At 45.8% G+C, this 24702-nt stretch overlaps 1 protein-coding gene across 1 annotated transcript; it reads left to right on the forward strand.

The window, feature by feature from the left end:
• Positions 1-1315: 1315 nt before the first annotated feature.
• On the forward strand, positions 1316-18050 carry LOC142560674 (DNA excision repair protein ERCC-8-like). The gene is made up of 6 exons (XM_075672925.1): positions 1316-1958; positions 3881-3982; positions 4529-4722; positions 6822-6970; positions 15779-15972; positions 17692-18050. The coding sequence occupies exons 1-6, from the start codon at positions 1792-1794 to the stop codon at positions 17975-17977; spliced, it is 1092 nt and encodes a 363-aa protein (XP_075529040.1). The 5' UTR covers positions 1316-1791; the 3' UTR covers positions 17978-18050.
• The last annotated feature ends 6652 nt before the right edge of the window (positions 18051-24702 follow it).

Genomic DNA, 24702 nt, shown 5'->3' on the forward strand with positions numbered 1-24702 from the left:
GGCTCTCCGCCCTGTCAGCAAGAAATAAGTGGTGAAATCTGTCATCGCCAAGTTTCATCTCAAGCTGAGGTCAAGTCATTAGGTATGTTTTGCCGTAATTATTGAGATCTGCTGTTTGTTCTCACGCTGCTAGGACTACAGAGACGGCGCCGAGCCGTAAAACTGGTTTGATTTCTAGTTAGTAGATGGGGCCACACCATTAACAGTGCTGATGCGTTGACTATGCAAAACGCTATAAAGGCTAATTGTTCACTGCATCGTTAACTTACTGCTCCGCTCTAGTATGGTACGTGATGACGGCAGCGAGCAAACGCCAGGTATAGACGCCGAGCAGATGCTGTACCGCAGGTGAGGGCGTTCGCCCTTACTGCTTGCTAAGGAGGCTGCAAGGCGCAGGGCAAGCGTACAGCAGAAGCGAAGCGCCCTTGTCGCATTCATGTAAACGAAGCTTATGGTTATGGCGTCAAAACATTTTTTTTGTCAACCCGCCAACCTTATATGGAGCATGTAGCGACAGAATGGCAAGCAGACGCTGATCACATCTCGAGGAATTCGTGTAGCTTCCACAGTGCTGCAAGGAACTTCTGAGATAAAGTATAGATGAATTGAAAGCTTGCAAAAGGGATTCCAGTGCTTTAAAACGTGCTACACAAGCTAAGGCCTTGTCCGCGGAACTCTTTCCAAACTGCAAAGCTAGCTTTTTTGCGTGGTACGGCGGCAGCATAATGGTGGTGCGAAGGATACGTACGCAGTCAGTTCGAAGCTGTATGCGTAATTATCTTTTGGAACTCACGACACACTCACGGGCAACATTTGAGAGTCAAAATTAATGGTAATCGTTCTGTCGTCGAACGTTGCAGTGATTTCCAGTTTCTAAAAAGCGCAGAAGCGAATCTTACAATGTAAACAACGAAATTGTTGTGAACTTTATGAACTGTGTAAACAATGAGACTTAAATGTGCATGAGCTATGCGTTTTGTTACTGTGTGAAAAAGGAAACAGGAGCGCGGCTACTTAACGAGAGAGCAGCGGACTACACGCGACATTTTTCACTTTTGGATCCAAGGGAACAATGAAAGCCTTGCGACATCCCTGTCACTGTGTTCGCGAAAATCATCAACTATGCACAACACAACAATCGTCACAACAACCGCCGTTCTAATTACTACGCCGTTTCAGTCAACCGCAGAATAGCAGACGAACAGCTCACAAAAGCGACGCCAACGGCCTACGGTTGAACGAGAGTGGGCGCAGGCGAATCCCATACAAGTCGATTGACTGTGCCCGTCTGGAGTCCAGAGTAGGTCGTGGTTTCAACCTGTTTCAACAAGCACGAGCCAAGTACGAGCCGAGTACGCTCGAGTCTGCGCAGCCATTGGCACAACCATCGTCTCCCCTATTTCAGCTGTGCGGGTTGTTGTTTACTTGTTATGCAGTTTCTACAACGGCGCGTATTTTTCAGACGTCTCCCGGCTGTTTCGTCGCACTGTAGAGACCGAAACGACACAGTGTCGAGTTTTTGTGTTCCGAGAGCACGGACAAGTGTTCACCGCACGCGATACCGACGCGAAGCTGCTTCACCCTTGCAATCTGTGAGATGCCGGTTATGGACGGACGCTTCAAACCGTGCTGCTGATTGACGTGATGTGTCATCGAGTTATTGCGATTGGACGATAGGTGATAGCAGTGAGAAAATGTATTTGAAAGCAGATGGTGTAATCTAAAGTGTGCGAAAAGCTGTGAAATCAGAAGTATTGCAGTGACGCTACGTGATCTTGCTTCCTCGCTACGATGCTTGACCATCGCGTTGAGTGTGGCATCGTGTCTCGAGCCGCCTTCAAAGCGTCTCAAAGGGAGCGACGGCTTCAGAGCATCCAGCTGAGCCGTCACCAGGATCTCGAACCTTTTCACGGTTCGGGAGTCAACTGCCTGTCGCTGGATCCCGTTGAGGGCCGGTTGTAAGCTTGCTTTGATCTTTCCATACCTTCCCAGAAGTGTGCTTAATAAAATTGGACAAATGTGGGCTATGTACTTCAGCGCTGGCGTCAATATGTTTTCGGCTTTACCCTTCCTGGCAGCTGTAGTTGCGGTGTTTTGTAGCATTCGGTCGCCGGCAACATACGAGTCATGCGTCATCGACATCCTATTTTATCCCCAATGTAGGACAAAGCCCTCTCACAGTGACCTCTGATTAGGCCTGTCTAGCGTCAGCAACCGCCATCCTACGCTTACCAATCGCCCGATCTTGTCGTGAACCTTCGGTGCCCTCATCTGCATATTTCTTTACTTGGCACCCACTTTGTTACTGCCACCAGTTTGCTAATCTGTACGGCCGTCTTATGTCTCTTAATGTTACGCCTATCACGCCCATATATTTAATTTTGTAAAGTTTCTTTATTGCCCTCCAAGTTTTGACCAAATGTGTTCGCAGTACTGGCAGAGTGCTCTGGTGAACTAGAATGAACGAGAAGCTTTGCTTCTCGTTCATTCGAAGGCACATTGAAAACCATTTCGCTTGGAAATATTCGTGATGTCCTTTAATCTGCCAAAAACGCCACACTTTTTAGGAAACGTGTCGAAGGGACCTTCGAATTGCTGTGTTTACCATGAAATCCTAAATCATTGTCACCCTCTCTTTGAGCGTAGTTTCTTATGAGAAGGGTGTCCAATGTCTTGCCCTAAGAGAAGGAATCATTGGCAAGCCAAACAAGAAGAATTAGTGACAGCACCACGCTATCACTGTAAGCAGTGCGAGGTTGAGAAAATAGGTTAAAGTTAGGTTGAGGCACAATTATGCAGTTTCGTGAGATGTTTGCTGTTCATACGAATGGAATTGAAGCAGCTGGGAGTTTTAGACTAAGAGTGCTATTGTGGATGGTGTCAGACTCTGCCGTTTTGGTGTTTTGAGCCAATCGGAAAGGGAGCAGCCTGCCAATCAGAGCTGACAAAGTGGCAAATTTTGCAATATGGCAGCACTTGGCAGTGTCCACAAAACGTTACAAGAGGCAGCCTGAGCTTGGGAGCTCCTCTCATAATACAGGGGAAGCAGAGATCACTTTTCTCGGCAACCACACTGCATTGATTTTGTTTGGTTTGTTGCATGTAAAAGGAGTTCATTGTAAGAAGGGTATTTCTAATTTAGGCCTTAAGTAAAAAAGAAGAATGCTTGAAAATTGCTTAATAAATTTATAAATCAAGTATCAAGTTCACAACTCTCTAGCTCAGCAATGAATTAGGATACGACAATTCTGTAAACTGCACCTAATAACACATGTAAACCAAACAATATTGATGCATCGCACACCATTGTGAAATATAGCACCAATTTGTGATTGGGAATTCTGCAAACCCTCGTAAACATTTTAACAATTTCACGTAAGCTCTAAGCTCACATATCAAATTTGTCTGCCTTAGCTGCTCTAATGGATGCAGTTTACAGAATAGAAAATCTTTTTTTTTTCTTTTTTTTCAGGGTTATGGACTTTTCTTTTCCGCAGACTTGCTGATTTTCGGCAATTTCTGTTAGAAGTACAACATTCTTAACTAAAATCCTGCTTTGCAGAGTTGCTATAAAGTTAACTTTGTCTCTGAAATGCAACAAATTTCATTCAAATTTGTCTGGCAGTTGTCTCGTCAAAGCATTTCTGCGTTTTACATGCATTTGAATTGGGAAATCGAAGTTGGCCCCGAGATAAAGCTTCGTCTTAAGGGATGGATTCAGCTTGCGTTTACCTTTCGAGCGCACGCCGCTTGGGTCCAAGCAAAGACCTAAGCAAGGTACAGGTTCTGGCGTACGTAAGCCACATCCAAAATTTTCTGATTACATTTCTGTGCTGCCCAGTTAAGAAAATGTTGATGGTGTTCAAATTTGCATATGCAGCCTCCTTTCGGGTGGTGCTGATGGGGGCCTCTGCATCCATGACCTGTACTCTGATCTCGGCAAAATGAAGCGTACATGCAAGGCCATCTGCAAACTAACCAAGTGAGTGACTCTGATCTCCCTGTTATTCCCTGGTCTCCCTATCCTGTTTCATGGAAGGGCAATATGTACAGATGTTATTTGAATGGATATTCGTCACAGTTGGCCTGTGGCTATGGTCATTGTGCTGCTGAGAACGAAGGTTGTGGGTTCAATTCCCAGCCATGGCGGTCGCATTTCGGTGGTAGCAAAATGCAAAAATGCCCGCGTACTTAGATTTAGGTGCCCATTAAAGAACCACGGGTGGTCAATCTCAATCTTGCAGTATTGGCACTTTGCATCAATGCTCACAATGTGGTGCTAAGTCACAGTGACTGCCAGTAGGAGCACAATGGAAATGCAGCTACGTATTTTGATTTAGGTCCGTGGTAAATAGCTCTAGGTGGTCAAGGTTTGTCTGAAGCTGTCCACTGTGACATTTCCTACGGCCTTGGTGGTGTATCTTTGGGCTGTGAATCTCGTCAGCGATATTGCTTTTCGCACTTGTGCTGTCCCACTCGCAGCTAATTTCTTTGAAGCAATGCATTGAAACTGAAATGTTCCGCGCAGGCACGAGGCTCACATCTTCTCGGTCTCGTCGGTGCACTGGTACCCATGCGACACTGGCCTCTTCACATCTTCAGGCATGGACGGCACCCTTCGGATCTGGGACACCAATTCGATGCAGCAGGCCGACTCCGTGCGCCTCGGTGAACTCATCTTCTGCCACCATGTTGAAACGGCACAACCTAACATTTTGGCTGGTGAGTCCCACTTTAAAGGATAAACACTGGAATAGATGGCCGGGCGCAATGAAAGGAGGAGAAGAGGGATGGCTCATCGCCAATTTGCGTTACTTACCCACACTTCAGGGCACTAAATTTCCGTAAACAAAACCAGGCAGGCCAAGCTGGTTTCCACTGTGTCTACACAACAAGCCCTAGGAGCTAATATCTGTCATCATGGTCACTCCACATTTAATACAAGATTCAATTTGTTTGAGGATGTTGTAGCACATTGTTTCTTGTACCTGTGAAACAAACAAACAAGCAAAAATGCTCATAGTCGTCACTCCAACATGCATGCTTTTATGCATATTAAGCTGCACCATTGTGCAAGACTCGCAGATGAATAAAATTGTAACTTATTGTTCAGAAAATTAGTAATTAGGCCGAGAATGATGCTTAACAATAGACAGCTTTTGTACAACTAACTCTTAAGCTGGCTTCCCTGACAAGCTGAACCGCTTGTCAGGGATTGTGTCGATCGTGTCTGCTAAGTATTACATCACTACGCGCCACGGAAAGAGCTGAAATTTTAAACCGAGCACCGTTTTCTTTTGTCCTCGCGAGCGCCACGCTCCAAGCCGGAGGGTGGACGTATATGTGCAAGTGCACCTACGTACATGTGCCTGTGCTGTAACAGCGCTCTTGGTGACCCGTGACTACGAGAATTATTCAAGGCAACATCGGTTATTTGGGTAATATGTTGCTAGAATAGATGAATTAAAGCTTAGAGAAATAATAAAACACACAAACCGAATGTCTGCATGTATTTGTTTTGCTTTGCACCACAGCAAGAGAGATGTACTTCCGTTTCATCTGCTTATTGCCAGGCTGTGTAGCCGTGCACACTGACACTGAAACTATGTCATTTTCAACCGTGTTCCAGCGTGGGATCATGCTCTGTGATCTGCTTGTGCTTGCCTCAGTATTCATGTAGCACTGACTTATACCTCTAGTCAGGTGTTCTCGTGCACAGCGCACAAAATCGTTGGCTGTGTGAAATGAGATAAGCACAACAGCTTGCACGCACCATTGTCACCGGAAGTGTTCTGCACAGCAAAAAAAAAAAAGCAAGGGAAAAAAAAATAAAGTAGGGGCCTGTGATATATACACCACGCAAACCTCGAGCTCTGGTATGGGAAAACGCAGGGAAGGAATTTCGCTTGCGGAGGCTAGACGGGGCAAGTGGAACGAGTCTCTCTCGGCAGTGGTGCTCGCCTGCTGAAATCATGGGTTCATAGCACTGAAATTTTTATCTCGGCTATTAATGAACCAATTTGAAAAACTCTTACTGCAGAATGCTCCTGAGAGGGCATGTAACAAGTTCCAGCGTATAACCAAAATTTGATATGTGCGCCAGTGAGGCCCACTCTCTTATGTTCTCTTATGTTCAGTGCAGTTGTGTATAGCTGAACTTTCAGCTAGACGAGCAGATTTCCAAAGGCTCTTTATGTTTGTATTGAAGGCAGTCTAGTGTACATGGAACAGTAGGGCAGGCAAAAATAAAAAGTGGGAGAGGTCATAGTATTTTTTTATGATCAATAGTTTGCAGTAATGTCTTACGCACAACCATGCAATGCCTGTGCATAGTTCTACATAGTCCAGTAATCTATCCTTAATAAAATATTTCTTGCACACATGAGCAGGTAGTTGTTTTGCACTTTTCTTCCTGGTCTGCATGTTGCAAGACGTCTAACCTGTTTTTTTGCAGTATATCATCTTCATTTGTTTGAAGTGCACTGTCTGCTGTGAGTTTAGATTTCTCTTGTTCATCACATTTCATTTAGGTTGCACTTGTTAAATGTTATTCAGCATCTTTAGCAGACTGATTAGTGCTCTTGTTTCTTCTCTCTCTTCTCTACCCATTCGTACAAATTTATTTGTCTTTCTTTCCTCTGCCTTTATGATCATCCCGTCCTTTTTGAGGCAGAAAAGTGGCATGCCCTACTGGAAGTAATTGCCAGCCTGTTTCGGACTCTTTTCTTTATGTTTTTTGCTCATCTTTTGTTCTTCTGTGACTAAACTTGCAGTCATTGGTTTGATGAAAGAAGCGTGCAAGTGGTCCCCCTTTTTTTCAGTGGGATACAAGAAGCCCTGGATAGTGCTGGCTGACATGCGAACGGGCAGCTCGTGCCAGCAGCTTCGGGGCCATGCAGGAAGTGTGCTTGCAGTTCGCTGGAGTCCTCATACGCCGGGACTCTTGGCCTCTGGATCCCGAGATGGTTCAGTAAGCTCGTCCACTTCCCATTCGGCCCTTGTCCCATCGCTAGCATTGTGGCAAGAAGGCCCCTTCTAACTTGGGATTTCTTGTAAATTCACGTACAGTAATCCCTCGTTATAACGAAATCGCTTTACTCGAAATATTGCTTTATCTGAAGATTTTTCCCGGTTCCGACCCAAACGCATGCATTTTAAGCCTCATTACTCGAAGCGCACAAAGAGCTCGACCCGCTTAGAGCGAAGTGGCAAGAGGAGGCATCGCCGCCGCTTGGCAGAGGCGAACTTTTGCGCGTGCAGTGTCAAATTAATACCACCAACGAATTAGTCTCATGCAGGCACAGAACAGGCCTCAAGAGTACAAAACCCACGACCGAAGACCGCCTAGTAGCGGGTACCAGGGGAGTGCAGAGTGCTCCCAGCTATTTACTGCAGAGTGAATGGAAGATGCCAAATTTCATGGCGCAGTGCGCCCGAACCGTTAATCTTGGTCGCAGTCGCATTGCTGGTGTCCCCTGTGATAGAATCCACACAGAAATAATGTTTTCCTGATGCTTTGCGATGCCAGAAAATTGAAAGTGGATGCCAAAAAGTGGCCAAAAGACTGCGGGCAGACTTGCGCCGTATGGGGTACACTCGATGTGCAATGTTTTGCCACTCTAAAGAGCACCTATGATGCTGAACCGTGCCGAAAAGCACAAAAGAAGTGTCCCTCCGATTATAAGTGACATGTTCAACTTGAGGAGGTACGTTAGGAAACCGGGAAAACATCTTTGGGAAAGCTGGTCTACGAATTTGATCGCCACTTGCCATAATCGCCCTGAACCACAATAAAACACTGCCCATAGCTTCGTTGCACTTTTGACAGATAACTTGTCGGAAACACGAAAAATCCGAACATTACTAGCGGCAAGTCAAGCTGTCAACATGGTGAGTCAACGCAAGCTGGTGTTGCCCCAGCGATTTTCTCGAGCCAGTCATTCTTGATTTTCCTAGACATTTGTCAATGGTGCGGACACGACACTTGCGACCACGTGCGACCAACACTTGAACTGTAGAAATAGCACAATGTCGTCGACATCAGTGCGCCGAAAAGCTCTCGTTTTGAAAACTTCACGGCTGGACACCTCGGGAAAAAATTGCCCAGTGATCATGCAAAGCCCCTACTGCAAAACCGTTCAAGTTTTCACGATCGCACTGTATACCCACAATGAGCGGCTAATCGTTCTTTGAGCACAACAAACACGACCTCAGACTGGAGCCATGGCATTTGCGGTGCTTTCCAGCACGATACTCTCATAGTCTTCCGTGACCTCAGCACCCACCCTATAAAAGTGGCCACTGCCTTCTCCTCCTCATTCACTCTCTAGTCTGCAAGCCGTATGGACGCCAGTCACTCCTTTCACTCGCCTTCATGTTAACTCCTTGCCTCCTCGCTGCCAGTTTCGACGTCGCTGCACCTCCCAAGCTGTCCTCTTCCTGCCTGCCCTCCCGAGCACAATCTTGCACCCACGTGTGCTCTTCCGCGGTTCTTGCTTCTTGGTCTCCACAACTCCGAACTCCTCTCTTCCACTACACGTGAAGCCAATGACAAGCCCGCTGTAGCAATCGTCGCCATCAGCATTGCACACTGACGAGGAAAGCGAGATGCCCTGATGACATTTTGAAGCTTCTGCATCGCCCGCCATGTTCAGTCACATTCGCTGATGGTGCGTGTGTTTCGATCCGTGCTGCAGGCCATATGATTGTGTGCTATTCAGAGTGCTTTGTTAGGCGCACCTCACATGTGCTTTTGTGGTCTACAGTAATAAATGGCTCCTTCAGTCTCCGGGCGAAAGCATCTGACTATGAAGCAGAAAGTTCTGCTGATAAAAGAAGTGGAAAAAGGCGGCCGACAGAAAACTGACATAGCTAAGAAATACGGCATACCGCTGTCTACTTTATCAACTCTATTGAAAAACAACGAAGCTGTGCTGGACGGCTTTGAAAAGAGATTCTAGGCAAAGAGAAAGAGGAAACGTGATTCAAAATACACCGAACTAGAATGTGCACTTCTACAGTGGCTGAAGAACACCAGGAGTGCAAATCTCCCCGTACACGGACCTGCACTTCCTGCAAAATCCGAAGCTCTCTCCCTCCAAATGGGCCATACAGATTTCAAGTGCAGCAATGACTGGCTTGAGCGGTTCAAGAAATGATACGGCGTGACCTCGAAGTCAATCGTTGGCGAAAGCGCAGCCGTGAACCATGACACTGTAGACGTATGACGCCAACATCGGCTCTAAGCTCTACTGGAAAAGTATGAAGACAAAGACATCCACAAACTAGATGAGGCTGCATTCTTCTATAAGACGCTACCGAATCGCACATTCACTCCTGATGGTGGATCCTCATCTGGAGGAAAACAGAGCAAGGAGCGTGTCACGGTGCTGTTTGGTGCCAATGCAACAGGCCAGGACAAGCTTCTTTTGTTGATGCCGGGGAAGGTGGAGAAGCAGCGGTGCTTCCGAAATGCGACTATTCCCAAGGAATGCCTCTACAGAAGTAGCAAGCGAGCATGGTTGACTGCTACAATTTTGAAGACTATGTGTGCCTTCTGGATAGATGGTTTGACGCAATTAATCGGCAAGTGCTTTTCATAATTCACAACTGTCCGAGCCACGGGAAGATCGACAACCTCAAGACGATCGCTGTGGAATTTTTGCCTGCAAACACAACCGTGGTTTTGCAACCGATGGATCAAGGCCTCATTGAGACCACCCAGAAGCTGTACCGCAAGGCTCTTTTGCAGCGTATGCTCACAGCATATGATGCCAGCAAGAGGTACAATATTGATTTGCTTGGTGCGATCCATTTTCTGAACTTTTCATGGAAAGAACTCGCACCTTCGAAGGTCGTCAACTGCTTTGCGCACGCCGGCTTTTTCAGCGCCGTCATCAGCGACCCTGACGATGACCAGACTTTCAGCGATATGTACGAGGCTGTTCATAAAATTGCTAGCCAAGCGGTAGAAGGCAACTTCAAGACATTCGCGTTGGCTGACGCTGCTGCTCCCATGGTTGCCTCAGCGACAGATGGGGAGATACTAATTGACACTGTTGGTGGTCCCGATGAGGACGAAGGGCCGGTGGACAAAGAGCCATGTGAAGTGATAACTATGGTGCAGACGTGGGAGTACCTATGCCTGATGGGACATAAGCTTGAATGCATGGGTGGCGACCATGGCTTCGTGCAATGCCAATGCTTGGTCAAATTAGGAAAGGGGTTGCTCATGCCCGGTAAGAACTTGAAATAGCCAAAGCTCACCACCTTTTTTACACCTGAATAAAGTTTTGCTTCACTGAATACATTGTATTTTGACTTCCTCGCATGTGTGGTGCGATTAAAGCTTGACTGCTTTAGCTTTTCTCAAGTGGTCACTTATATCGAATTACTGCTTATAACGCATTATTTTGCCATACCGCTGAATTCGTTATATCGAGGGATTACTGTAAACAGATAACCAAGTTCTCTTGGTTACAAGAAGTGTGTTGCTGAATGAAGAAGCTGTCATTTGCCTGAATATGACACGAAGCTAAAAGAAACATGCACTCATTCTTTTATAGCCTAGTCGGGGTGCGCACAGGCCCTTGAAACCTTTGAAGATCCTTGAAATTGCAAAGTACATTTTCAAGGCATTTGAAATGTGCACCAAATGTGCGGAACAATTGCACCTATACAGGGTGAACAGAGTGGATATATTTTTTAAACTGTGAGACACCCATACATGTTTCCTTTGCAACTTTGTGCTAACAGGCACTGACCAATAATTCTGACTCGACAGGGATTGCCTGAAAGTTCAAATAATCGGGAGTCTAAAATATTGGATTTGCCAGTAAATACGGTAAGTGAATTTATTCAAGTGGCCAAAAAGAAAGGACAGGTCAACCAAGTGTTGATGCTAAAACAGACAAGGTCGACGTGCATAGTAGTTCAAATGATTCTATGAAGATTATACTCCTTCCGACCCTTTTGCACTAATTTCCTATCTTATTCGTATCGTATTTCACACGAAATCATGTCGACTTCACCTTCTTCAGTGTCGACACTTGGTTGACGCTTTCTTTGTTTTCACTAAGAGGCCAGGTGGGCCAGTCCTAAAGACTACTCAGACTATGGTGCAATCTGCTTAATTTTCGGCTATATTGGTGCTAATTACACCTGTGCGATTAATCTTCCTTAAACTGCAACTAATTCTCGCTTCTTGTGGGCACCGCCGAAGCCACCTTCCAAACGTCATTGCCTCGCTTGAGCTCCACTTAGTCCGAGCAAACTCACTCCACTGCCCAAAAGTGTGCCGTATGGTGGCTTTGCCTCAACATGTCTATATGTGCGGTAGTGCACCATTTACAGGGCTATCAGCCCCAAGAACGAACTAGAGGGGTGCTGCGAGCACTGCTCGTGTGACCTCAGGGCACGGACTCGCGCCTGTCGTCTGCTGGAGTTTGGGCGGTGTCCAGGTGCCTTTTGCAATGTTTTTGTTTGTTTGTTCTCATTCCCTCTGCTTGTATATTTGTGGTGGTCGTCTTAAATATATTTTTAAGACGTCTCTGTTCGAAAATATTTTTTCAAAGAGCTTATTTCTTAGACGACAATACAATTCTCAATGGCAATGCTACAGCGCCAGCCAAAGGAGTTCAGATCAGCCAATTGCATGTTTTTCATGAGTGGGTCGACAATCGCAAAAACATAGCATATAACAATCCAGTTAAGATACCATACCTGCCGCGGTGCGGCAAGTATGTCACAAACGCTGACTACATATGTCTTCTGCAAGTCACCTTGATTTTAATTCGCTAAAACAGGTTTGCTCACAACGAGTAGTTCTCGATACAAAATCGAATTTTTGCATTTCTTCAGAGAAACACTCGCCAGTAAGACAAGCACTTAACTAGCACTGCAGTTTAGATTCTACCTGCACCACTTGCTTTTTACCTGCTTCTCAAAAATAGGTGGTTATTCATGTATTTTAAGTGGTGGCAATTTGAAGTAAATCGAATTGAGGCTTACAGCTGTTTGCAGAATACGAAAAGGAATATATATTTCTAATATATATTCAATATATATTCCCTTTTTCGTGCTACACGTACAAGTCACTTGAGCAATTTGCTGGTGTTACTTGAGGAATATGCATGACAAATCTGTTTGGCGAACTGACACAGGCTGCTCAGCCCAAATTTTTTAGTGAAATATGCCTTGTAGGCTGTATGGCTGCAGCCAGAAAAAAGCCGAAGCGTCATTCATTAGTAGTATGGGACATATTGAAGATATCATAATTTGCCGGTGGAGAGTCAAAAATCAAGTGAAATATGTAAGGCTTGTGGTGCCTTCCTTAAGAAGGTTCGTGAGGTTCTCTTTTATGTACTGACAAAGCAAATAGTTCTCCATTTGTATAATTAAACAATGCTGGATCAAGACATGGTGAGGCACAAGGTGCTTGACTTTTCCTTTTCTAGACAGCCTAAGCTGCCTTGTAGTACCTTGAGTATACTTTAAGCATTGCGATTGGCACTGTAAAAAAACTGCTTCGTGGTTTCAATTCAAAGGTGTAGTGAACTGATGGGTTTCGCAAACAATGCATGCCTCACCATAACGACAGTTGCTATCGTTGCATGAGGGGTGTGCCATATTTTTGATAAAGCCTACTGAGGGCTGTGGAATATTTCATAATTTACAGTTGATTGGCTCTCGATCTCAGCCACGAAACTTTTCTTTCAGGTGATTGCTACTATGGTATTTGTGAATTAACTATATATGTAAACACTCTGCATATGATACGCCGTCATGTTAGAAGCCATGAGCAATTCGTATTATGGGGGGCCTGTTTCAGAAAGCGGTGAAAGTAGCAGCTAACATTTTCATACGAAATACATGCCTAACTCTTTCTTTTATGCATTAATAAAGTGGCTACATTTGACTAGAACAACTCAACAGAGTAATAAGAATCACGATGACAGCTTCGCTAGGCAGTGTCTTTCTAACACGGATAACATGTTGACACCAAATACCAAGATTTTTCTTCCATGTAAAATGCAAAGTCTCTTATAGCTAAGTACTAAGAAAATGTTAAGTACTAAGGAAATTCTTTTTGTGCAAAATTTATGGACAGACATGGTGCATATATGCATTGCAAGACCAGTAGACCTTTTTAACACTAGATAGCTTGCGATATCCAAGCCACAAATTTTCTCGACTCACGCGCCTTTGAAGAAGGAACTCTGGTTCAGGCATTGCAGCAGAAAGAAGCTGACAGATCTTTCACCAAATACAGCTCGAGCCACCCATGCAGGCCCCCATACACGAAGGGAACAAGCGTGCGCGGCAGTCGAGCGAGCCGAAGCGGGCAGCGTCCTGGTCGTGACGTCACTTGCGAGAGGGCACCACTCCAAGTTCTCGCCGCTGATAGTGCAGTCTGGTTAATCTTCGCCTAATTATGCCTGCACCAATAATTTTACCCGCTCTGCAACTAATTCTCGTTCCTTGTCTGGTTGAGACCAACATTTTGATATGTGTTGTGACCTGCTACGATGCCCTGGAGGCACGAAAGGGCCACTTCTTTTTTTTTTCTGGAAGTGACTACCCACATACATCAAACCCGTGCGGAGCCAGCTATAGAGATCTTGTCTTCGAAAGTGTGTCGTATCTTCAGATGATCACGAAACCTTCACTCTCATGAGATTTCGGATGACTAGTGGCACAAGTATTGGCGTCTACAAGCGATGGCATTTTCAGCCCTGTGCCATGCACGCTGTCTTATAACGGAGATAAAATGCTGTTGCCCATCAATGCATCCACTGCCAATCACGTGAAATATAAAAAAAATGAAAATATTTTTGACAGCAAACGTTCTAAAATGCATCCCATGCTTGTGAACATGCTTGTCAACATATCAGCTTGTATCTCCACCATTGTCATGCTGTTAGTATAGACAGACAAAGGTACAGTCACTCCATGCACCAAATCTTCATCCCCTGGCAGTATAACAGAAGTTGGCCCTGCTGCCAAACGATTGCAGGATTTGCAACAGCTCTTGCCTAACACTTCCTTTGCTTAATCGCTGCCCTTGTCAGGGCACACATCGAGGGTGGAGTTGGCACTACTTTAAGCTGCCTGAAGAGGTCGCCTGGTACCGTCTTGTTATTTAATATGTAAATGAACAAGTGCTGGACTTGTGGAACTTGCACCCTCCCACAACAAACCACAAACATAGCTTTTACATAGCTTTTACATTTTGTTTCTTGCATGCCATTTTCATTGTGTGAAAAACTAGATGATTACAGTAACCCAGCAAGGAAGACAAAGCTCAAGAAGTCACTTTCTTTTCGTTGCATTGAAAACTGGACTTAAGCATAATGTTTGGTGTCTATTATATCATTATTTATTTTCATTTTATTCATTGCTTCTACATTCACCGCAAGAGCATTATTGTAGAGGGGTACATTAAAGAAGTACACATAAATTTATGCATGCTTTATGTGCTGTAAGGCCTATGTTGTGTATGAAATCAAGTGGTGTTTTGTGGTATATATTGTCATGTGCCGAGCGATCATAGCTTGTCATGGCAGTCTAGCAGTAGCCAGCTTGCAAACTTTGACAAGTCCATACTGAGTGGTGGACGTTTGCTTCTGTAACTGGAATGGGTAGTATGGACACGTTGCACCCAGTGAAAAGTGTGGCCAGTAAGTACAAGTGATTGCCAGTGGACCACTCTAACAGTTAGCCTCCTAACTTCAGCTTCTCTGCCCTAGTAAGGTGACAGGGAAGGAAGCAAACATGCGGTGGGCAGGGTTCTTCTCCAAATTTTTTAGGGGTGGACATCATGCTGAAGGGGGGAGGGGGGGATTACGCATGAAACTAAGCCTCAATTTCCCCCCCCGATAATACTGTTACACCATTTTGAATTTTGCATTAACTGATTTTACAGTTTTTATACAGTAATGAAACTAACGTGAGTCAGCGATGCATCATATCACGATCACCGAACTTAGCTAGGACAAAAATATGCACAGCTCACCGCCATCAAATAATGCATGAAATACGCACTAGGGGTTCAAATCTGCATCAGCCAATAAGAGCGCTTTGTTAGTTTTTTTTTTCACTTTTCTTTCGCTTCTATTGCTTCTATTTTTGCGCTGCAAAATACACTGCTGTGGCTATCTGAAGCTCTGATTTCTCCTCTTTGTGATGGTTCTGGAATAGTGGAGCTACATCAACGAAAAGGTGTATGCTCTGCTATGTGATGGTACCTCCCAACACCTGATTTGTTACCCAATTTTTGTCAACCACACAATAAAAAAAGTGAGATTTTCTCAACATCTACATCACTTTTCTTTCTATTTCCCTACGTGATAAAGCAACATTTGAGGATCACAAAAAAGAAAGAACAACAAATTATGACCTTATCAACCATTCTAATTGCCGAGTATTCCTTCAATAGGTGGGCGGTAAACCTGGAGCGGTGGGTGGCATTTCCCCCACTGCCCTCCTTAGGGAGAACCCTGACATTGGGATAAGAGCGCGTATGTCCTTCTGTAGGAAATTTTCATGTTTGTGGAGTACGATGAGGGCAAGCCACTAATACAGAAGTGTCTTACTCGAATGTAGACTGAAAGACATCAGCACCACGTCGAAAATGGCTTGGTGCATAGTGCAGTCTGTGTTGACATCGCAGTTACTTTTCTACCAATATGAGAGGTGTCGGGGAAATCTCGTGACGACAGAGAATATCTGGGACAGAGCCAGGGAATTCTCACATGAGCTGCTGTCATTGCACTTGCAGGTAAGGCTCTGGGATGTGAGGTGCGCTCGGAGCTCCCTGGCGACCCTGCAGGGTCACAAAGGGGGCACCACCGCCATGACTTTCCTGCCCGATGGCTTGCAGCTCCTGACCATGGGCCGGGACGGTCGGGTCAAACTGTGGGATGTAGCGAGCCACACAATGAGCAGGGCGCACTCGGGGCTTGCCTGCTGCAAGTGAGCCTAAGAACTTCTTGCCAGTCTTTTGTGCTTTGAACAGTGCGAAGACATGGCTGTTCAAAAACAGCCCATGCTTACATGCAGAAGCACATGTCTTGTGTGCCGCCTGTTTTCTGCAGGGCCATTCTCGTCTGCTGCTTGTAACATGAACCTTAGCCAACTAGCCAAGCAGCGTGCCTTGTTGCCAAGACTTCCTTATGATCAATCATGTTTTGCGATCGTCATCATGGTCCTTTCTTTTTTTTTTCCTGTGTAGTGTCACTTTGGCACCTAAATGTGGTCAGCAGTTTAACTTCTGAATATATGTAAATATATTTTTATATTATATCTGTGCGAATATTAAAAAATTTCTATTAACAAATCTAGTGTACTATTTGATTCAGTCTTCGAATAGAATAGTCACTATTTGTAAATTTGAATAGTTTTCTAATGTTGCAAATTAAACATAAAATTGGAACCGGAGTATATAGTAGCACGCCGTTGACACGTTTTTCAAGGAACCGTGAAAGAAAAACATAACATCCAGGAAAACATAACTGTGAGAAAGGCCACCAATCACCACAGCTATGTCAGAAACAGCTCAGAATGGCTGCCCTCACAGTTAATAGATGTACCAGCACTCATACTGTGACCAAGGATGGTGCGTGCATGCGTGTATAATTAAGGGACATGTACAATGTTTTGTGACAGTGGCCCCTTTGAACTCTTAATATGCTTGACTGCAATATTTTGCTTATGGTTCACGACATAACACGACCCATTGCAGCGAAGCTGACTTAAGAGAACCAGCGATTACGCTAGGCATATAAGACCCTTGCTAGCTCCAAAATAAATGAAGTATAACGCTGCACTTGGTTGATCTGGCCCAGTGTACGGGGTTCCCAGTAGACTTTAACTGATGTACCCTTCGCTTCGAATGCTTCGCCAACTGCTCTGTGTACATGTGCTGCACCTGGCTTGTGCAACTTTGGTCACTTACGGCAAACTTCGGTCACGTACTGCAAACTGGTTGCTTACTGCAATGTGCTGGTCGCTTGTTTCAGTGCACCAGTCACTTGTCGCAATGTAACAGTAGGCTGCACTGCTAAATTTATGCGACTGCCATATTCATACGCAACATAAGATGCAGGAACATTACGGACTGGCGACCTATCAAGGGGAGCATAATATACGTGGAAGTCAATGGTGCTAAGGTCAGGACCGCAAAAATGCCACATAGTAGCCGGGAAAACGCAGCGCTAGGAACGTATCGACAGGGTTCCGCTGTAGTAAATTTCATCCCTGCAGGCATAGTATAGACATAAAACATGAAAACTTATGTAGTGGAGCAGGCTCCGTCTCTCACGGAACCATACTTTATCGGCTGTATAGCAATCATTCACACTGTCTGAAGAGTTCTGCGCATGATAAGAAATTGCCTTGTTTTTAAGACTGCATTTGGGCTTGAAACGATGCTTCATAATGTTCTATGTACTAAAAGCATAAGCTTGCTAATGTCAAGAATACTAGGATTTGAACATTGTTCTGTATAAATTGTGGAAATGGCTGTTCACTGTTTCAAGCTGGTGCCACAGAGTCAGTCTTGCAGTATTCACATCTGGTATTCCTTCTTCAACCCTCTCAATACTGATCCGGTCTTGACCTTTCTGTACTCAGATGCTGGCTTAGATAACATATTGTACACTTTGTTGCTTGACCCTCGCCCCCTTTTTTCAGATCACCCACACAGATGTCTGCAACTCGGGAGGTGGCACTTCTTCCATCCGGCCACTGCCTGCTAGTCATGGACTTGGTACGAAAACAGCCCCTGCGGGCACTAAGTGGGGCTCACTTTGGACAGGCCAACTGCGTGCTGCTCAGCAGTGACACCCTGGAGGCATTTAGTGGTGCAAATGACCGCACAATCCTGTGGTGGACGTCGTGTGGCGACCGGGAGCGTGCCCTGGATGCCTATCAGGATGGCATGCCAGACTCGTGGAGTGATGAAGGCGAACCTTTCTGAGACATGTTTGCATTTGAAAGAGTTGTTGCAGGCAATGACACAACCGGCCTAATAAAGCTTTTGGTGCATCGTGTCGGGCTCAAGATAGAAACACGAGATAGCAAACTCTTAAAATGGGCATTTTCGACTCCTCGGCACGGAGAGTTCTTACATATGTATATTGAAGAATGGATTACATGCTTGAAAGTAATTTGGACAGGCTGCTGGACTCTTAACGAAGGCAAGCTTTTGCAAAGCTGCAATGTTCATTTTTTATGTTAAGAGGCATTGCAGAGTGCAACACACATGGTCTGATGAGAAGTTCTTACGTTACATTGCAGTTTGTGAGGTGACATTCTAACATGGACCTGCAGGAGTGTGTTTGGCATCCTTCTCACCATGTTCTAAATTCTTTGAACACTTGTGTGTTGGTGATAAGTTCGTGTGTGTTTAGTGCTACCTGGACGGAACTCCAGCATGTGAAATAATTACAAGAAAAGAATGCTTGCAGCAGGCTATAAACGTGGTAGTAATGTCAAGAACAGTAAACTAATCACCGTTCAGAATAAATGCAAAAACATTGTCACCATGAGCTCAGGGGTGCTCAGGTGAAAACCGGCAATGACAATGCGGCTTGCTTGTAACAGTAACTGCATTGACAGTGTCACGGATGAGCATCACAGACAAAAAGGATAGCCCACTGCGAGACATTGGAGTCTGGTTCATGACTAAATTACCCCATATGCTCACCTACTGACGGTGGAGCAACTCGGCACCCCGTGTAATCTTATCGATCAGCCGTGCCTGGTCTGGGAGTGACCAGAAGTCCTGCCCTCTGGACATTCCTCCATGGGTCTCTCTCTCTTTACTCCCATTCACTAAGAGGCCTGAGCCATTTTCGCTGCTTAACACAGAACCTGTCATCCACATGAGGTTTGGACCTCTGTGTGGAGCTCATCTGGTGCAAGTCAGAGGAGGCTGCTGTTAACATATGAGCCAAATATTCGTTTATTTATTTATTTACCCCCAGGGTCAAAGACATCACAGAGGGGAGTGGTCACAGATACAGGAGAAGTGATCCACTGCATGAAGCAGGGAACTTAGTACTGTGTCGAAAACAGTGAAAAATCCCTAGCTCTCTCCAGGATGTCGATGTTCAGCTACATTGCTGGCAGCCAAGTCCACCAGCAGTTATTGGCTGATTTCGTAATTGCAAGAACATTCTCGGTAATAATGTAATTGCTGATTTTGAGCTAAATAAAAAAATACATATGTCTACGATCTCAAAAAGGCCAAAGAAATGTTTGTGTTGCACTTCTGGTATGCACGCACCAGTTGCGGGTAGTTGCGTCTGCTGAGCATGGCCTCAGAGGTCGCACCAGCGTGCTGGGTAGCGTAGATACCAGTGCAAATGCAGCATGGGACATAGAGAGCAATACAACCATGTCCGGGTGAGATGGGCTTCACCGCAGGAATCGGGAGACGACGACTAAGGTGGTCAGCATGATGATGAAAACGAGAAAAAATGTATTTACATGACTTGTACAAAGTAGTTACGTTGTCAGAGTCAAGAGTGGTCCTACTAACACGGGGGCTCGGACAACCATGAATAACATTTAGACAATTGGCAGAGAACTCCTCGCAAGGATTCCTTCTTGTGGTTCATAGTTGTATATCTGGCACAATCGACAGGGAATTCCTCGGGAGGTTTTCTTTTCGCATTCCGTCGCTGTATAATTGAGGCAATCGATGGGGAATTCCTCAGGAGGTCGTTTCCCTTCCCAAGGCTTGTTGCCATACAGCTTAGGATGTGGCTGTGGGTACAAACTATGGCTGAGCCCTGCCAGACCGAAAGCTTCTCCATCCTCAACAAAGTGGGTGGGCCGCGGCGGTGCACACAATTCGATTCACTCAAGAAGGGTGCTTGTCTCGACAAACAAAAGTGAGCTGGAGCATTGCCCGCACTTGCGATGCTGCATTTCAGGCCGATCATAATAGGGCAGACATGTTTTAATGCCTCACCCACGCATGCATACCGCACGACTGCAGGCTACAAGTCAACAGCAGTAATTACTCTAGACGTTGAATCACTTGACCTAGTTGATGCATTTCGGAGTTGGAATATTCCTGACAATCATTGCCTCAAAACAGTTAGGTTTCAGTGCAAGCGATCAGGGCAGGACAGCATGGCTCGCCAGTGTATCACAAGTCACTGTCTTCCTTTGCCCCTTCCACGTGGTTGCTTTACTTCTACCTCCAAAACCTTTGCCATCTTTTATGGGTGAATGTATGCAGCGACTCAGCCTTGCACATTTCTAGTTGCATATGCATGTCAGATGTACATGAGAGGATGTCAGTCATGTATTCGCCAGCATGCATAGACGGTTCTAGTGATTACTAATGTTATACAAATTTCTATGCAGCTGATTTTCAGATTCATTAGCCGTAAGAGTAATAAAAAAAGACAGCTTGGTGTTCGATGCCCTCAACAGAATATCTATACCTGGGTAGCTGCGGAAAACTTCCGCAAGTACGTGAAAGGCTCCAGTCAGCTGCGACTCCAAGTCCATCCCGCCTGCAACATAGTGGGCCTCTTCGATTTTCAGAGTTCTGGCAGCCCGCTGGGAGCCAGACGTCAGCCAGCTAGTTCCGGTTCTGACAGGAAGTCACGTGGGCTGGGATCCCAAGACAACGCGAACCTGCCCGAAGTTTGCAAAATCGAACGCCGGTACAGCTGGCCAAATGTAAACATGCTACCAGCATGGCAGCGCCCGTCGAGGCCGACGCGCGCTCGGCGTAGTCGGCCCATTTATGCGTTGCCAGCTTGAAGATATATTGTTGCATTTAGGAATACGACCACTTTCGCGCGATTTCGCGCGACTCGGCGCAGGACGCGTACTCGGCCAACCTCGCCTTGCGCAGCGCAACAGATGGCCTCCGACGAGGCGGATGACAAGACGCGAAATCGTGATCGTATACTCGAAAGCGATAGCTGGAGGATCCCTGCTCGCAGCGATCACGTCGACCACCGGCGACATTGATGAGTTTGCGTTGTGTCATCACAAGACATGAGAAAGCAGGTTATCGGGTACGTCTCACACGCATAAAATTTCGCGCCGACCTGCTTGGGCTTCGATTTCAGAAAGTTTGTTGTCGCTGATGGTGCTTCTCATTTATGGAGCTGAGGACGCGGCTGGCGCGCGAAAATGCACGTCGCCTGTGACCAGCGAAACGTTTCACACAAAAAATAACATTGGTCGCAATCATGAGAGCAATAAGCCAATGTACGTGTACGTGTCTAATGTACCGAGTGCAATCAGTGTATTCTTATATAAACGGCCTGCAATTCGAACACATATCGGTTTCGAGCTGCCACCCAAGCATACGACGGAGAGACGGAGCGAACACGGGCTAGCTGCAAAGCCTTCGCTAACTGCAGAAAAAGGAGATACCTCCGCATACATACGCGAGATATGTGAAAAGGAACACCACCAGTGAAAGACGAACCCAAAATGTACCGCAATGTGTGAATGAGCGCCAACAACTTGCGTGGAACACGATGCAGTTAACATGCACGCATGAGAGCGCGGCGCTCTGTTTACCTCCGCGAAGAAGCAATCAGGGGACAACCCCCCACACACATATACACACACACAAAAGCTTCAAACGGTTCACCACGGCTCGTATCACACCGATTCGCGATGCGGAACGGGGCGTTAGCACCTAAAGAGATAACGCTAGAAGTAAGGAAATTCGAAGATGACCGTATACAGTTGGCTGAGCGAGGTAAATGTAAGTCCTCAAGCGCCCGCGTTGCAATCCGTGAAGTCCCAGCAAAGATGGCGGCGAGCGCCCATCGCCTGTTTTAGTCGTCTGCTAGCCAGAGAACTTCCAGAGAGCAGCCAGACCAAAATCGTCCTGGCAGGTTCTGGCAGCCCGCGGGTAGCCAGAACCGTCCAGCGCGAGCAAAACGAACGCCCGGCGGAAGTGCGTAGCGCGGTGGGCGGAGCAACCCGAGAAAAACGAAGACGCTCTGGCTGGTTCTGGCAGCCCGCGGGTAGCCAGAAGTGGAAAATCGAAGAAGCCCAGTGATCGTGTTGAACTAAAGCATTTGAAGGTATTGGCACTCTATGCTTAATTTAAAGTTCAGCTGCAATGAACTTTTACTTTGGCTAAAGTGGTTTTAAGTGAATAGCATTTTGCTAATGTAGCAATATTGGCAAAGATGCGGGTTTGGCAACTACCAGATTTTGGGGGAAATTGAACCATCTAAATTCGTTTGCCTAAAGTGCATTAACGATAACATTTTGTAATATTGTCACGTATACAGTTGCAACTGTATTACCCGTCCACCTTACTTTGGTATCGCTCTGTCAATGAAAAAAGCCATTGCTCGACCATGAATGTGTAGGGTGCAAAGATTGTGCTGTTGCACCATATTCCAGGAAGCACGCAATTAGCTAGTAGATGTCTACCTTCTAGCTTGATCTAGCTAAGATCACAGCTAGTAGCAGTCTATTGTAAGCTGTACTCTAGATCTAGACATCTACAAGCCAGCTGGTAGCTCAGCTAATGCTCTCTCGACTTGTGGCTAGTAGCCCACCATGGGAAACACTGCTGTAGCTGCAGTGTAGACATTCAATGTAGAAGTCTGTTTCAACATCGCAGGTGCTATAGTTGGCTCTACTTACCATGTTTACAACCCTGGAAGGTACAATTGTTATTTTGCATGTCGCTACAAGAGCACAAGAAAGGCAACGACCACAATAAAATTTTCACCTTGACTGTAGTCAGTGTCTTCCTTGTGTCAAGTTAATTCCCAACCAGATGAGCTGTTAAGCACTTGATTTTATGCCACTAATATTGGACAAATGTCAAACTGATAATTTAAATAATAAGTACAGTGCAACAAAATACCTTTTGTCAATACATAGCACTAGTACCGAAAAGTTATCCCAACGTTCACAAAGAAATGTATTTGTGCTCTCCGTAATGTTCTTCCAATCCTTATAAACATCAAGGCCACAGGTTTTGCCTAAGGTCGGGCAAGTATATGCATTTCTAGTGATCATATGGCATGAGCACTAACCAAGTTTTATGTTCACCAAAGTTGGTGATGAGACATTATTGGAGGTTTTAATACAAAGTATGACATCTATCGCTACGCATGTGCATCAGTGCAAGTGATTTTATATTATGCCCCTTTATTTTTAAGAACTTAAGATACAGCTTATACTCCTGCCACACAGACAGAAAATGACATTAACTGGTTAATGCCTTAAACTTTATAATGTTATTCGCGGGGTGCCACACGGACATGCTTAATGGCATTAAAGCTTAATGCTATACGCGACGTAGTGCGTTTTAGTAACTCACTTGGCCATCAAATGCGTACTCTCGTTCCCAAAGTCTCCACTTTCTGACGAGACTAAACCGATTCTTAGTGAATAACAATTGGAACCCGCGAAAGTGAGCGCTTCAGAATGTGCGTAGGAAATCTACGAAGAATCGGTTTGCACGCACTCAGTTTGTGGTGCTGATTACGCCACTATCCCCTCACCTTTTCCGAAGCGTGCCAGCAACTTCCGCGCTCACAAAAGTTGACTGTGTCGCCCCCCCCCCCCCCGCAATTCCTTGAGGCTCCCCTGAATCCTCTGTGGCAATGCTTTAGAAATTCCGACACTTTTTCAAAGTAATTCACAATGGCTAGAAGCGTATGACTTGGAGACATCAAATGCTAGCCACCTCGAATACGTCTATACTATAGCTCTTGCTGCTTCAAGCCTGATCAGGCTGTATCAAGCTAGCTAGTAGCCAACTTGTGTTCCCTGGGGTATGACACGGAGCCAAATGTCTCCTCGTGCACGGCCTTTAGAGAGGTGCTAGCCATCCAAGTGCCAAGCGCTAGCCTAGAGCTAGCCATCTTGAATACGTCTAAACTATGGCTTGACAGTACGTTTGTCCAGCCGAGCAGGAATACGGTGGCGATTGAGAGAGCGGAATAGGCCATAGTAGGCATAAATTACACTGGGTGCACATCAGGAGCATCTGTTGCAGAAATTCCCCATTTGCTCGACCATGGCTCCCCTGTGTTGGACACGTAGGGTCTCGAAATTGCGAGAAGAGACTCGGGTAGCAATTAAGACAGAGGGATATCCAACCCATTTGACTACAGCGTAGCGAGTCCTTATCCGTGGTGAGTGCAAGCGCAGGGGCCCCAGCCATCTGGGACTACGGCGGGCTCCAGCCGCGCAGGGCGGTATCGGGCACCGCCTGCAGGTGGGTGTCATTTATTCACCCTAGTGGACAAACACCCTCTGCAAAGCAAATGGGCTCTTCATGAATAAGGAGCGAGCACTGTTAAAAATTAAATTGCGGGGTTTTACGTGCCAGAACCACTTTCTGATTATGAGGCACGCCGTAGTGGAGGACTCCGGAAATTTCGACCACCTGGGGTTCCTTAACGTGCACTTAAATCTAAGTACACCGGTGTTTTCGCATTTCGCCCCCATCGAAATGCGGCCGCCGTGGACGGGATAGCGAGCACTGTTGAAAAAATAGACCATAAAACCCCTATAGCTGTAACATAAATTAGACCTAAGCTTTCTAACATGTAAATAAATGCAACTATTGCATTTTGGTTAAGCAATGTCTGAACCCTAGCGCCCATACGCCCTCTACTGCACGGACATGACATTCCAAGTATCCCACTGCGGCTACATCCCCGATACACTCTACCCAAATTT

Source organism: Dermacentor variabilis, chromosome 10 (assembly GCF_050947875.1).
Source record: "Dermacentor variabilis isolate Ectoservices chromosome 10, ASM5094787v1, whole genome shotgun sequence".
NCBI classification, from domain to species: Eukaryota; Metazoa; Arthropoda; class Arachnida; order Ixodida; family Ixodidae; genus Dermacentor; species Dermacentor variabilis.